The sequence below is a fragment of the Lichenostomus cassidix genome, chromosome 3 (genome assembly GCF_008360975.1).
Source record: "Lichenostomus cassidix isolate B80296 chromosome 3, HeHo_3.0, whole genome shotgun sequence".
Lineage (NCBI taxonomy): Eukaryota > Metazoa > Chordata > Aves > Passeriformes > Meliphagidae > Lichenostomus > Lichenostomus cassidix.
The window spans coordinates 4,228,884-4,243,801 of NC_139483.1; the positions used below are offsets into that span (position 1 = coordinate 4,228,884).

General features: G+C 43.2%; 1 protein-coding gene across 6 annotated transcripts in view; it reads right to left on the reverse strand.

Annotated features, from left to right (window-relative positions):
• Positions 1-14,918, reverse strand: part of RALGAPA2 (Ral GTPase activating protein catalytic subunit alpha 2) — a 94,651-nt gene that overhangs the window by 54,576 nt on the left and 25,157 nt on the right. For all 6 annotated transcript variants that reach the window (XM_085054076.1, XM_085054077.1, XM_085054075.1 and 3 more), the window contains 9 exons: positions 13,887-14,024; positions 13,262-13,344; positions 12,342-12,432; positions 12,001-12,180; positions 9,984-10,177; positions 9,614-9,712; positions 9,218-9,373; positions 1,547-1,675; positions 150-278 (listed from right to left, as the gene is read on the reverse strand). In XM_085054076.1, the coding sequence (XP_084910202.1) occupies positions 150-278; positions 1,547-1,675; positions 9,218-9,373; positions 9,614-9,712; positions 9,984-10,177; positions 12,001-12,180; positions 12,342-12,432; positions 13,262-13,344; positions 13,887-14,024 (1,199 nt within the window). The remainder of the gene's footprint in view (positions 1-149; positions 279-1,546; positions 1,676-9,217; positions 9,374-9,613; positions 9,713-9,983; positions 10,178-12,000; positions 12,181-12,341; positions 12,433-13,261; positions 13,345-13,886; positions 14,025-14,918) is intronic.

Genomic DNA, 14,918 nt, shown 5'->3' on the forward strand with positions numbered 1-14,918 from the left:
CTAATTTTCAGCAGTGGATCACCATGGTGCTTCAAGTTTATCAAAAGCAACAGAGACTTGTGTGAGGGCAACCATGTGGGCAGGAATGAAGTCACTGCATAGCGAAACCAGGTTAGGTACCTAAGGATTTACAATAAATGTGGCTTTACCTTCACATCTGCAGTTCCTGTGATACTCTCACTGGCTTCTGAAATGGGTCCCAACTGTGGGATTCCTTGGTAGGTATTTGGAAAGCACACAAGAGCACCAAGGATGGTGTGAGCTTCACAACGGGGAGCCTGGGGAAGGCCAAGTAAGCAGAAATAGTCACTAAAAAACCTTCATAGGTGGAGATAACCTTCAGCTCTGAGGCCAGTGTGCATTGCCATACTCAGACTGCTGGATTGACAATGAAGCAGCCAGGCGTCGCAGGGAACACATTCCAGCAGAGCTGGATTTAAGCAGTACTTTACACACACCTTCCTGCCTGTGTTTTTCCTGTTGTGCTGCTCTGTTCTCTTGGTGAGGCTGAGCTGCTCCTCCACTGGCACCTGGCCCCACTCCTGAGCACATTCTACAACTTTAATACTTCCCCTCATTACCCAGTCTGACAATCAGCCATTTGATGTCAACAGAAAGCACAGAACTCCCTAAAGAACAGCTGAGCGAGGGGCTGAAGCACTAATCCAGCACTGCTATGAGGTGATCCCTTGGCACAGAGAGTGAGCGTACAATGCACTCACATTCACTGCACAGGTAATACCAATGTGCAGAGAGATCCCTACTTCAATAAAACCATGATAAGCACCATGGCATAAGCAATAAACATGTTAACTACTGTGTAATGTTGAAAAATGCAATGCACATCCCATTTTATGCATGCAGGAGAAATAGAAAGGGGTGTTTTACTTTGTTTTTTCCACAGGAAATTGAGTATCCATTTCTTATTAGCGCTTTAAGCTTTACATCAACAGTGAGGCTGATCAAGCTCTTTGAGGGCCAATGGAAGAAGCATGACTGGGCTCACCATTCCAGCTCTGCTGAAACAGGAGAGGGCTGTGGCCCTGTGCAGGGCCACCTGCTCAGCCACACAAATGTCAAGAGCATCAGAAAAAGCCCTGAGCCAAAACAGACAGAAAAGTCTCCCCTGAGCTGGTGTTTCACATGCAACAGAGCTTTCCTGTTTTTCCCAGGATTGCCAGACCTTTACCTTTATTTTGGCAACCCATCATTGATTTGCTATTTTACTTATCCTTCAATAATTTAATAATTTAGAGTCACATTTCTATCAGTGCTGACATTTAGCCAGAGATGCTAGAGATGCTGCATCACCCAAAGAGCTCCCCACTCTCAGTGTTTGCTCACTGCAGTGGAGCTCATGGGGCTCTGTGGATGCAGGTGTGTGGCAGTGTCAGCTGGGGCACGGCATCCTCACACCTTGGCCTTTTGATGAAACACCTCCCCAATACCAGTGTGTTGCCTTATTCCATGATTTCACACATCAGCTGCTGTAGTATCTGCCCCAAGAGCCCCATTGGCGTGGCTCTGATGAGCCAGCCCCGCTCACCTCCGGCGTGTCTGCGCTCAGCACCCGCGTGGCTGCCCCGAGGAAGTCTCCAATCAGCATGGTGAAGCCAGGCAGGCCCAAGAAGAAGAACCATGGTGGGCAGTGCTTTATGACAGTGTTCAAGATGTCCTGCAAGAGACGGTACCTGTGAGAAAAGCCAGAAAGGCCAAAAGCAAAAGGGAGAGTTCGAGAAGATTTAACTTTGAGGTTCACTAGTCCCACACTGATCGAGGTGCAAATTCCCAGAGCTCCATGAGCAAACTGACCTCCATGTAATCACCACCTTCTAGCCCAGAGGTGTGGAGTAACAAAGTGCACTTGGTATTTTGGTAACAGTTGTACCCTTAAATTCCTATTAAAAACCCACACCACACAGCCACGTCTCTTTGTGCCTAAGCAGAACCAGTCTGTTAAATAAGTATTTGGATTCAAAGCAAAGTTTAAAGGATTTAAGATGAAGCACTGTAAAACTCCAAAGGAGCAAGAGTTACTAAAATCTCTCAGAATTCCACACCACAAGAACACAAGCTGCCCCCAAGGCCTGCTGCCTGTGCCCTGAAGGAATCAGCAGCCCCAGCTTTGCTCGTCATCTCCCTGTGATACAGAGTACATTTGAGACAAGCATCTCATCTTTAATCTTTCCATGTTTCAAGTCTATATTTGAGTTAAGATTTCTTCCTTGCAAGCTTTTGGCAGGTTTAAAATTAGGCATAAAATCTATGTAATCCTTACCTGCAATACTCTATTCGCTGAAGAGTTAGGTCATGCTATTTCTATACTGAGTAGAAAATTATTTTCCACTCAATAAAATTTTGAAAAGTTGCAAAGGGAAACCCTTTCCCATGTCCATCCTTACTGGTTTCATGATGCGTCAAAGACAGCCTGAACTTAGAGCCACAGAATATGTCACTGTGCTCAACTTCTACACCGGAAGCTGAAGGTGACAAACCCAATTTTCTCTACATGAAGAGATGCTTTAACACCAGCACTATTTTCTCAAAGCTCTGCCAAACACCTGCACAGCCCCTACTTAGTGGTCCACTGTTTTCAACAACAGCATCCTATGAAATAACTGTTATATATTTAAATAAACAGTATTCATTTTTAACATAGTAGCAGACAATGCTTTCACTTTCCTGAATAAGCTAAAATGCCACTCGAGTTAATGTTTAAACTTGTTTTAATCACTTCCTTTGATACATTTAAAGTCAATATGGGTCAATGCAAACATTGAGAACCACAGCAGATGGATGCAGCAGCTCATAAAGCGGGTGGTAAACTCTCAGTCGGAGCAGAACAAAGGACCCACCTTGTTATAATTAAGGGCTAATTAATGCTCTGTGCTGGTCTGGGCACACCACACCTGTACAGCAGGGCTAGGTACAGCTAGGCTGGCCCCTAATCAGGGCAGCAGATGGGAGCAGGCTGCTGTTGACATGTGCCACAATAAAAGAGCCTGGGCTAACCTGGCCGGGGAGGTGGCAGCAGCGGAAGCACGGGGACCTGCTCCAAACAACTGCATTTATTCCTGTCCTCACCCCATTGCTCCCATCTGTCACACACCAGTGCCATGACTCCAGCCGCCCTGGCCCTGGTCCCTGCACTAGACACTTCCAATATGTGGGTAAAGAAGAACCACAAAACTGTTACTGTAATATATGAATGCTGTGACAGCACACATGTTCCAAAAGGCTGCAAGAGTGGGACTGCAGGGATCCACTTGTCTGTTACGAGATGTAGTGCTACTGAAAATAAATAATTTTCCATAGCGAGAAACCTTTCAAAATTTACTTTGAAAAGCTATTGAAGCAGTCCTCAACTTCCCTTTGAATTTCCAGCATGGGCTGCTTACCGCAGTGACACACACACACAGAGGAACCATCTCCCGAGGGCCCAGACACACACCCATGCAGCCAGGCTCATCTCAGGCATTCCCCTGTGTACTTTGGGTGACTTCACTTCAGCTCAGGCCACGCAGGCTGTACCCTGCCTGTGGCATTGCTCTTCTGCTCGAGAAGGGCCAGAACCAGCCCAGGACAGTATCCACAGGTAATCTGCCAGGTTTTGTTCCCTTTCCCAATCAGCAAAGCACCCAGCTCACAACAAAACAGGATTTGGGGCAACAATCCAGTAGCTTTGGGAGCTTATCAGCAGAGAGAGGCTTGTGAAAAGGCGAGGGAGTGAGAACATCTGTGCTATCAGCGATACTGCAAAATCAGGTAATTCAAACAGAGCTGGGCTGCTTCCTTCCCTTCCCTGCAAACGTAAACTCTGGGCAGCAGCTCCCAGCCTAGTCAATGAATCACTTTAATTGAATGCTATGTACACAGCAACTGGAAAACACAAGCCATAAGAAAAACATATGGTGATGGCCATGGAAATTGGTTTACTCATTCTGCACAGTGTTGTTGCTTTACTTCTTTCATAATTGACCTTTAGAACGATAAATGTGTAAAATAATTTTAGTTTATTATGGCTCCAAACCTTTCAGCAATTACACAAAATGAAAATTTAAAAGGAAGTATTCATTCTGGAAGCATTTCCATTGTTTACATAATTGCACAGCTATAATTTAGTGTTCATGTTGTTAAAGAAAAGTGAAAAAAGGACCATTATGGACTATTTCAATTCAAAATGATGCTCTGTGGTGTTAAAGCTGGGGAAGAGGGGAGAGGAGGGGGCAATCACATTCATGTCCCTCTCAAATGCATTAACCCTATAAATGGCATCATATTTCAGCATAGGTTAATCTAGTAATTCAAATTATAAGGTCCTAAACATCCACTGAGTAAGCAAAATAAATTTATGCAAGTTTACTGAAAGGTCAATTGCAAAAATATTCTTCACCTAATTTTTGTTCAAGCTTTTGCAGATTACAGGTGTAACCAAATAGCCTGCCAGCTGCCTTCCTCACGTTTCCAATTGTCCCTCAACAGGAACAACATGGATTTTTCACTGAAAGTTCACTCTGTTCCTCACCAACAGACACCTCACTAGCAGCTGAGATTTACAGCACGGGAAAGATTATTAATTTACAGAAGATTTAAGTGGTAAATCTTCCCTTTTCCTTTTTTTTTACTTTAAAGGAACAAACACTTCCATTTACTTATTCCAAGTTTTCCTATCTACCATTACATTTTAGTTAACAGTCAACTTGTCAAAAATTAGGTTCCAATAAAAATTGGAAAATTTTTTCCAATAAGAATTACAACCTCCAGAGATCAAGGATTAGCATATCAGAAAACTCCATTTCAAGGTGCCAGTTAAAACCTGACTCCAAAACAGCTATATTTGCCCAAGTCCCTCGAGGCTGGAACGCAATAGACGGAGTTTTCAAATTTTTCCTGGTTTAGACCATGTTTGATACTTTTACAACCAGGGAGAGCATTGGGATTAAGGACTGGAATAAATATTTTGGTTCCTGTATGCAAGCAGAGCAATCCCTGAGCACCCAGCGGATACAGGGACAAAGGTATGGGTACCACGCTACTGCCTGGAATGTGGAGATGGCTTTGTGTCACCACACACATCTCTCCCAAATGCCTGTGGCAGGACCACTCCAAACTCTCTGACAGACAGAACACCAACCACAAAACATCCCATTTGTGGGATGGAAGCAACTTAGGAAGGGTAAATGAATTAAAGCAAAATAAATAGAAAAGAACAAAACGACCAAGATAATTTCAGAATGCACAGCTCCTACAATTGGCATGACCTGGCTCCCCCTTGCTTCCAGTCAATCTTCCAGCTATTTTCTCCAGCACTTCCCACTTACCCTGCTCTGGGTGAGCAGAGGGGGATGTGAGAGTTCCTGTGAGACCCTGGCATTTGGACTTTTGTTTGTCCCTACTGGAAACACACTGTCTGTTAACACTTTTTCAAAGCACTCAAAGCACATAATGGGAGCACACAGGCAAATTTTCTACAGAAAATGAGATAAGGGGTGAATTAAAAGAGGGAGAAAATCATGGTAGCCATTGGAAAGAAGTCTTGAGAAACTAAAATAGGGAAATCTAAGCCTTAATAGACTACATTAAGGCGATTTCCTTTTAAATGGCAGTCTGGGAAAGAATCTAAACGGCATTATGGTTTCTGTACAACCAAGGGTCCTCGTGTGCAGCACCATCAGGCAGAAATCCAGGCAAGAAGTACCCATTCCACAGGGGACAAAAGCAAAGCTACTCATTTATTGTACCTTTACAAGGCTACTACTGCAGTACACTGCTCCTGGCTGCTGAGTAACAACTGGTCAGAAAGATACAAAAATCCACAAACAGAGGTTTTTTTCTTAATGTCAGACCAATGTTAAAACAAACAGGTAATTAATGACTGCTCTGGTAGCAGCTCTACTGAGAAATTCTTCCTATTACAAATTAGCCATTTCCCACACAGAGAGCTCCAGTCAGTGTTTCTACAGAAGCTTATTGCTGAGCTGCTGCAGCTCCCTTTCCATAATCACCTACAGTGCATTTTGAACAAATAAAGAGGCTTATGGACAACGTACACTGGTACCTCACCACGTCTGTTGACAGAGCCTCTCATCCACGGCATCCTTTCACTGCTAAAAGGAATTGAGCTAAAACAAAGCTGTTAAGTGCCCTGGCTGCAGCCAGGCTGTGCTCCATGGGCAGGCCTGCTGCATGTGCTGACACTTAATCACCCAGGACATCTGCCAGCTCAGCTGGACTGGGGCTATTTTCCTCTTATTCCATATTTAAAGTTTGTTCTGCTCTTCATATCACTGAACTGAAAAAGCCACCAGCAGAGTCTCCTTCCTTGACTGTCCATTGTCCTTTCCACAGAGAACCTCTGAAGTCTCTACCTTTGATTATGCTCTCTAAAAATGTAAGTATCCTATTCCAGAGGCTCTCTGGCAAGTAAGTATGACCACACTTTTATTAAATTTATTTGTTAAACTCACTCAAAGTCAGGAATAGAACTGAACCCTTGGTCACACTGGGCAAGTAACACCTCAGCATTGGTGACAGGTGACACCAGACACAGCAACAGATGCTCACCCTGCTAATGGGATGAGACTGGCTAAAAAATGACACTGAGGGTTGAAATTTGAAAAAGGATTGAAAATCTGCCTCTTTTTACAGCGTTCCTACAAGATAAGCACCTCACCTGCACTGCCTTCTCCTCTCAAACTACAGGTGGAAATTTAGACAGAAGTAAGAAACAGCATCACAAAAATCCACAGAATTCATAGGAGAAAACCACCAGCAACCTCCAAGGATTATTTTAGTACCAGAAGGACCAGAGCTGAATAATCAAAATTACCTCAACAGATGCTTTTCTGAGAAGTGTTTGTAGCTTTTTGGGATTGTGTTTTGGCACTTTTGTTTTTCAGCAAAAAGGAGGAAGCTGTGGAGCAAGGAGATGCTTAGGGACTTTTTCAGGTGAATGAAGAAAAAGGTACTGCTACAGTAAGCAGCCAGCAGCACTAAATAAAATATGTTTCTTTTCCTGGTTCAGGTATTTGTAAAATTTGTCCATTGCAGTATTAGATTTTGGATTCATTGAGAATGCTTTATTTATTGTCCAACTCAAAAGACACATCCAGTTGCAATTGCTGGAATAGGAGTTTTCCAACCATCAGGCTCACCTGGCAGCAGAAGGCAGCCATGCCTACCCAAACTGCAGCAGGCTATCCCATAACATCCCTGCAAACCACACCCCAGGAACATATCCTGATTTCCAATCATCTAACCACAAGTAAACTAATCCCCAATAGTTCATGGTAGTGAACATTCCAATTCTCTCTCCTTCATGCTGGAGGCCAGTGAGGGGACGCTGTGAGCCTCAATGAACTTCATTCATAAAAAAACTAGGAAAAAAAATCCAGGCTTACTCCAGCAGCAGAGCAATGCCACTGGCTGGAGCAGTGCAGGAGGGAGGCATCCCCCACAGATGGTCACTTGGCCCCTGACCCCAGGCCCCCTCCCAGACTGCAGCTCACTCCATGTGGCCGTTGGTGCCATGGCTTCTCCCACCTGGAAAGGTGATGCAATCCTTTCAGAGAATTGTACACTTCTCCAGGGATGTTTGTTGTTAGACACCTCCACATGGACAAATTAGCTGCAGCTCATTACCCCACTGTCTCCTCTGCTGAGCTAATTGCTACATCTTGGGCTCAGAGTGCCATGGGAGCCTCCTATAAAACACACCCTCACACTGCTCTTTTATGCACCCTTCAAGATCAGGCTGCAAAGCTGGGCTGCACTTGCTGGGAATTAGATTGCACTCATTTATAACATATTCAAAATTGGATTATTTTGTTTTTCTATCAACACCAAAAGCTACAGAATACAGCAGCAATTTCCTGTTTTCACATCCTTATGTGAGGAGTGAAAAAAAAATACAGTTCAAAAAATATTTCTCATGCAAACCAAAATTTTGAAAATCATTCAGGTCAAAGAGGTTTCTGACTGTAATACTTTTAATTACATAACCACCTAAAAAGCTCTTCTAGTAGCCAAGGTGATTTCCTGGAGCTGGGCTGTCTTTCTGCAGCTTTCCCACACAAATGCTAAAAGTTCTACTAGTGATCGATACGGAAGGAAAATTCCTCCATGAGACACCTCCTACACCTCCTTCTGTGAATATTCCTTAAAAGTGAGAAATTTATGCCTCTGCTTAGCAAACAAACCCAATCTGTGCTAAAAAGTCTGCCCCCAAGTTTATTTTGGTTTGCACTAACCCAAATCCTGGAAACCATGCTAGGATCCCTGTTCCAGTGATCCTGTGCCCCTGTGATTCCACAACCTCTCTGATAAAAAGGCTCCCACTACCTGAGCACCCAGCAAGTACCTTGGAGCCAATCATCCTGGAAACAGAGGAGCACGTATAAGGATCCTGCTTCTTATCAACACATTGCTCCAAGGCACTGCCAGTTAACACCTCACCCATTCCACAGCTAAGGAAAGCACAACAGGAAGGACACTCACACGCCAGCAAACCTGTGGTCAAGTGTGCCACCAAGAGGCAAATGTAGCCACCAGAGTGGGGAGGAAGAACAAAGAGCATCAGCAGTCGACAAAATATCCAGGGAAACCACGGAGAGATGTGCAGTGTGGGGCTGCAAAATACCCAGAAAACCCTGGAGCGATGTGCAGCTGCAGCAGGACTTCCAGGTTTTTCCAGGAGAAAACCCTTGCCTTTCTATTCTTATCTATTTAAAAAGAATATTTTTCAGATGCTCTAGCTTTGTAGGAGAGGAACAGAGGGGCAAGAGTCTGGTAACAATTCCGTCTTTCCCTTTTCCATCTCAGAAGTAACCAAACCTGTCCAGTTTCCTAAAGGCACTAGCACAACTCCCAGAATTTCCCAAGGGGTACCCTGTGCTCCCAAGAGAGCTCCAGCCATTGCTCTCATTCCTACAGCTCTCAAAGCCTGGAATTGTTCTTAGATTGTCTTTACTTTGTCTAAACAGTATTTCTAATAGTTCCTATAAGCATTGAGCTGTTTCTGTGGGAAGATAATCATCTGAGAGCTCCACTAAGTCTTTTCCTCACCTCACACAGAACACCTCAGTCCACCCCAGGACAGAGACTGAAACAACTTTTATCCACAGTAGCAGAATATTTTGGCAGCATCTCGTGGCTGCTGTGGCACAGGGCATTCAGGGGGGTATGCAGGGAGCAGTGACACATGAAGCAAAGCTCCTACCTGGTCCTCACTTGTCAGGCCCAGGCGCATCACGAAGTAGAAGTGCACCAGGAAGTCAGAGTTGGGCAGCAGGTCCTGGCGCCGGCTCATCATGGCACAGAGCAGCCGGAACGCCTGCAGCTTCCCCTCCTTGTACTCGCTTGGCAGCATGGCTGCCTGCAACAGCAAAACCATGCATTATTCCTTGCTTTCTCCACTACCTATTTTAAAGCTGCATCTCCAGCAGCTCTCCCATAAAGCACATGTAACTTATATGCAGGTCCAAAGAGCCTTTGGAGGGCAGTTGCCATCTTAGCCAGCAGTGATTGTAAAAGTTAAAAATACGACAACGAAATACACACCAATTGAGCTCTGATATAGAAGAAAATATTCAAGTGTGATAATTTCAGAACTAACCTTGAACAGCCATGATGCAAATATCCTGAGAGGAGGGATGAGGACAGGAGGAGAGGGAGTTGACTGATTGTCCACGCTGATAGCGAGGTTGTCCCGGATCTAATGGTTTTAAAGGAAGAGTGTTAAAAAAACCAATAGCTTACTTTTTTAAGGCTCTTTATTTATGTTTTAATTTCATTTAAATTTAATTAAATACATGCCATTTAAATTCTCATGTCATTGGACAAGATTCTCTGCTGTAGCTAGCTACTGGAGACCAAAGAAGATAAAGCTTCCTTTACGACAGAACCCTCCCATGCCGTGCTTATCACATTTAATAATCATTTCTACAACAAAAGAAATGTTATTATTAGCTGTAAGTACCACATACCTTTGCAAGTTTATACCACAGCTCATAAAGGTACCCAAAAACTTTTGCATGGATTTTAGGTGACTGTATATTGTTCACATCTCCAAGAACTCCCAGGATCCTCCTCCATAACACAGCAGCAGAATCAGGATGCCAACCAATAAGGCTTCCACCAGCAATTATACTGCAGTCATCAGCCAGGAACTCACTACTGTCTGTAAGTTTAAAGTGTACGTTAGAAATGCAGTGTAAGTACGAATCTGGTTAACAAAATCTGGTCATTATTCCTTACCATCTTCCATGTCAAAAGAATTCTCTCCCCCAAATCTCTCTTTCATTGCTCAAGCTGCTTGTGAGTCAAAGAAAAACACAGCAGCAAATGTAGGCAAAGCAGCTCCCAGGTGACAGTGCCACAGAGCACAGCACTGCCACACCACACTGTCCCCACCCCAGTGGGGTTTTCAGCAGGGAGGCAAATGCACTTAAACGCAACATTCATGTACCTAAGGGATGTATTCAATCAAGAACTGGTTTTTGCAGGTAATATTTCTACATTTATAGAAGCCCTTTCTTTAAGATCATGCAGTGTAGCAAGACCTGACAATTCAACTGGACAAAGGAATACAAACACACTGCTGAAGAGGCTTGAGGAATGTGCTCAGGCATCACCATTCACACAGAGCAGCTCCTGAGAGACCAGAGTGCACAGAGAGCAGGGTTTGGAGGAGACTGTCAGGATAATGGAATTTATATTCTTAAACAGTAAAGAACCCAATCCCACAATGAAGGGCACATTTTAATGACAAGAGCTGGTAGCTGCTCTCCTGTCCTCAGGGAGGAGCACACCCATGTTCCATGTGTACCTGCAGCAGCAAAGGTTGGGAGGGAAGTTGCAGCAAACCTCTACACAAGCAGAATGAAATAACTCATGTCCTCTGAGGACTGAAGGAAGGTTAGTGAAAACAAAAGGCATTTTAGATGCTTTTATGTTTGAATATATTTAAAAAACAACTTAAGGATTTTTTCCCACTTTTTATGTTGTAGCATAACAAAGTCCCAAAGTGCTGAACCAGATTTATTTACTAAGCACATTAAAATGATCTTCTACAGATCCGTCCTCAGGGAAATGGCACCTCTACTGCTCAGTGGTGGTGTCAGTGTTGTTCTGCTTACACCATTGGGTTTCCACAGCAAAGCAAAGTTGTGACTTGGGTGTGAAGCAGGAATGCAGTCAAGGGCTCTTAGGCTTTGCTGGACAATGACACACCTGTTACCCCACCTCTCCTTTCACTCCACATTACCTTCCAAGTTACTATATGTGATTCTCTCTCTTCGTACCCCCAAAGGAACAATTCTTGCATCACAGCTATAAACAATGGATTTATCATACATGATCATCCTTACCATGGGCAGTATTATCTTTTTTTACAACAGCAGTCTGAGCTGTTGGACTGGGTGTGCTGGTTCACTAAAGCAGAGAGATATTTCAAAGGAAAAGTGGGTATGAAAAATTATCCTCCAAACTGTGTATCTGTTAGGAAACTAGCTTGTAAGATATTCCTGTGTTACTGCATTACGTTCCTGACCTAACATCTGACTCACATCACTAGATGAAAGGTACCTTCACAAATGGCAAAGAATGAACCAGTTATTTCCTATCAGCCAAAAAATATAGTAAGGCATTTCCTTAGACCATTCTGCTATGAAATAAAGCCTATTAACTTGAAATATAAATTAGTGTATTTTACTTGAACACTGGGGCAGGCCCATAAGTGACCAGCTACCACAGCCAAGCTGGACAGCTGTGGCACTGTAAGAAACCCAGTTATTTTCAGCTGGGTGGTGGCTTTCTGGATCATCATTTATTGGCAAATAAATCGATGATCCAAACTCCTTCAACTCTGGGTGTGCAAAACTATTTTGAATGAGCATGATGAAGGGCACCTGGTGCCACATGCCCATCTAAGCCAAGTGAGGAGTCCAAGTTCCTCTTTGGGATACAAGTGTGAGCTCATACTCAGTTTGGGGCCCGCAGTACCTGTGAGGTTGGCGGGCTCCTGGGAGGGGCTGAGCTGGAGCCAGCGTGGCGCTGCGGGATCTGCACACATTCCCGTGGCTGCTCCAGCCTCGGGGTCGTCCTCAGCTGCCTGCCAGGCCACGAGCGCGATGTCCACGTCAGCTGTGCAGCCCAGGGATGTGTCACTGCTCACGCTCTCACCTGCAGCCACAAACAGCACAGCCCTGGGCTCACACTTGCACCTAAAGGCTGCTGCAGCAGCAGAGCACCCGAGAAAAGGGTCTCAGCTGTCTGCAACAAGACAGAATTACAACACTGATTTCAATTGCTGCACTTCAGAAAAACACTTTCTTGGAACTCACTTTTTTCTCTTTCTCTGTAATATCCGGGTGATTGCTGCAAGTCTGCTTTCAGATCCAGCTCAGCTGTACTACTGCTCCTCCACATTAGCACCTGTAGAGAAAAAAAAAATCATCTCAGCTTATACAGCTTTGAGAACTACACCACATTCTAGCAAATTTCACACACACACACAGAGTCATTAGAAATTAACTACAACCCAGTCAAGACATTCTCATGAATATTCAGACTACCCAAGTGTTTGTTAACGTCTTTAGGAAAACACCAAGTTTTCCATTTCAGTCTTTATCCTCCCTTTCATAACCTCAGTTTTCACACCAACAAGCAAGAGTTTTTACCTATGTTTTTCAAACACATCTGAAATAATTTGTTAAGGTATAAAAAAATCTTTCAGCCTTCATATTTCACAAAGATGATCAGGCTGAGTCATTTATTGTTTCAACTGTTCACTCAAAAGTTGCCATTAAAAATGTATGAAGTTTGCCCATGCTAATGTCAGCTCACACTAACATCTGCCACGCACGGCTGGTGATAGGAACTGTGCTGAAGAGAAGCATTTTCATCAGTACTTTAAACCATCAAACATTTATTCCAGTGCACTGTAGCTCTGTAATAGCCATGAATTATTTATCTTTTAAAAGTTAGGAACTTCTTGTTTAATATTTCAAAGAAGGACAAAAGTCTTGTATAAGACTAAAATAAACCTGCACCTGCAGAAGCAGCTGATGAGACCAAGAGACAAACTGATCACACCCAGCAGGACAATAACCAACTACAGCTCAGTTCCAGATTCCATGCTAGAAATGGGATTAAACACTTTTCACAATTTCACTTCCTAGAGTTTCTAAATGCTTAAAGGCATCTGATTAGAAAGAAAACACTCCTAGAATCTTATCAGTAATGACATTCAGGTTTGCCTTACTTGCTCCACTTCATGCTCCTTTGCATATCCCTTATTTTCCTGAACTGATTTGGAGTCTGAAGTTGAATTTCCAGCCTTTTTACCTAGAAATTTTAGAAAGGAAACAAGTACTATAAACATTTGTGGGACCAAAACATACAGCAAGTCATATGTAAATTTCAGTGACATTTACTTGTCTCATATTTATAGTTAAGGGAGGCAATACAACACTCATATGGGATAAAAGATGCTTTGAAAAACCCTTCAGAATCATAACATACAAGAGAGGAAAACATACTTACAGGAGAGGAACTGAACTCCACCTGCAGCTTGAATACACGAAATTTAAATGCAAATCAAGTGAAAAAAAGCTGAAGAGTTACATATAAAATGCACACATTCCAGGTTTCATTCCTGGCCTCCCTGCTTTACACAAGGTCACATCCTGCATTCACGATCTCTAACTTCTTTAAAACAGTTCTTTCAACAACTTACCAACTATGTATTGACTAAGAAAAGGAGATAAAAACCATTTTAGAGGAGAGCTGGAAACCAAAGCTGGAAACCAGAGCACCGTTAACGATGCTGAACAAATCTCAAGCACGTGCTTCAGAAAGAGAATATTGCTGTATTTTAGTAAAATTACCTTGTAAAAAGTCAGATGGAATCTGATCTGCAATATCTGAAGTGCTGCTACTTCGAGTTAGCTGCTGCTCTTGGTCTGCAAATGGGCCTGCAGCTTCTGTTCCTTCTGAATTTTCCAGCTGCTGAGATTCTTCAACTTCTGTTGAGTTAATTAAAACACAAAATATTTGCATGAGCTCACATATACATGTGTGAACTCCTTGACTAAGAAAGCTCTATGAAAAAGTGACCCTTGAAAATACTCAAAACTCCCAAGGTAAAATCCACAAGTTCTAATTTAAGTTCTATAAAAATATCCTTAGAAAAACTGTAAAGTTTAGAGAAAGATGCACGAGCAGTGCAAAAGGTCTAGAAAGGACAGAAGTGACTCTGGGGGTTGACAGAAGGAAGTGGAGGAAGTCCCATGAAAAAAGCTGGGTTTTCAGTACTGAAGACCCAAACCAGTCACTATTCCACCTGGAAACAGAAAGAACAGAGCAGAAGGAGCAAAACTCCCCTAAATGAAGTGTGGGGAGAAGGTGGCTGTGCTCCTTGAGCGCTTTCACAAAGAGGGGAACGAGGGAATAAAGAAAGGCAAAAATTCAGAATAAAAAAAACCTCTGAGCTACATATTACTTTGTCGCTGTTGAGCCGCTAGCAGAAGTAGAAACCTAGTTTCTTAGGCAAGAAAAGAGAGACTTTATTATTTTGATTTCCATATATATAGACTTTTCACAGGTCACCCAGATTGGTCAATCAAAAACCTCCCCCTAGGCCTAATTGGCCAGGCCTGAACTGCTCAAACCTCGAGACCTTGTTTGCAAAAACATCCAAACTTTATCTTTGTTTATAAAACACAGGAAAATGTTCTCACGAGAGAGACCTGTGCTAGCCACATTACTTGGACTTAGCTTGTGAGGACAAACCCAACCAGGCAGCTTTGGCTGTAGCTTCAAATGAGAAAGGAGGAGAGAGAGGCATGAAAATTCCAAATAAAAAGTAAACTGACATGCTGAGAACAGAGCAACAGGAACTCTTGAGATTAGGGAGTAAC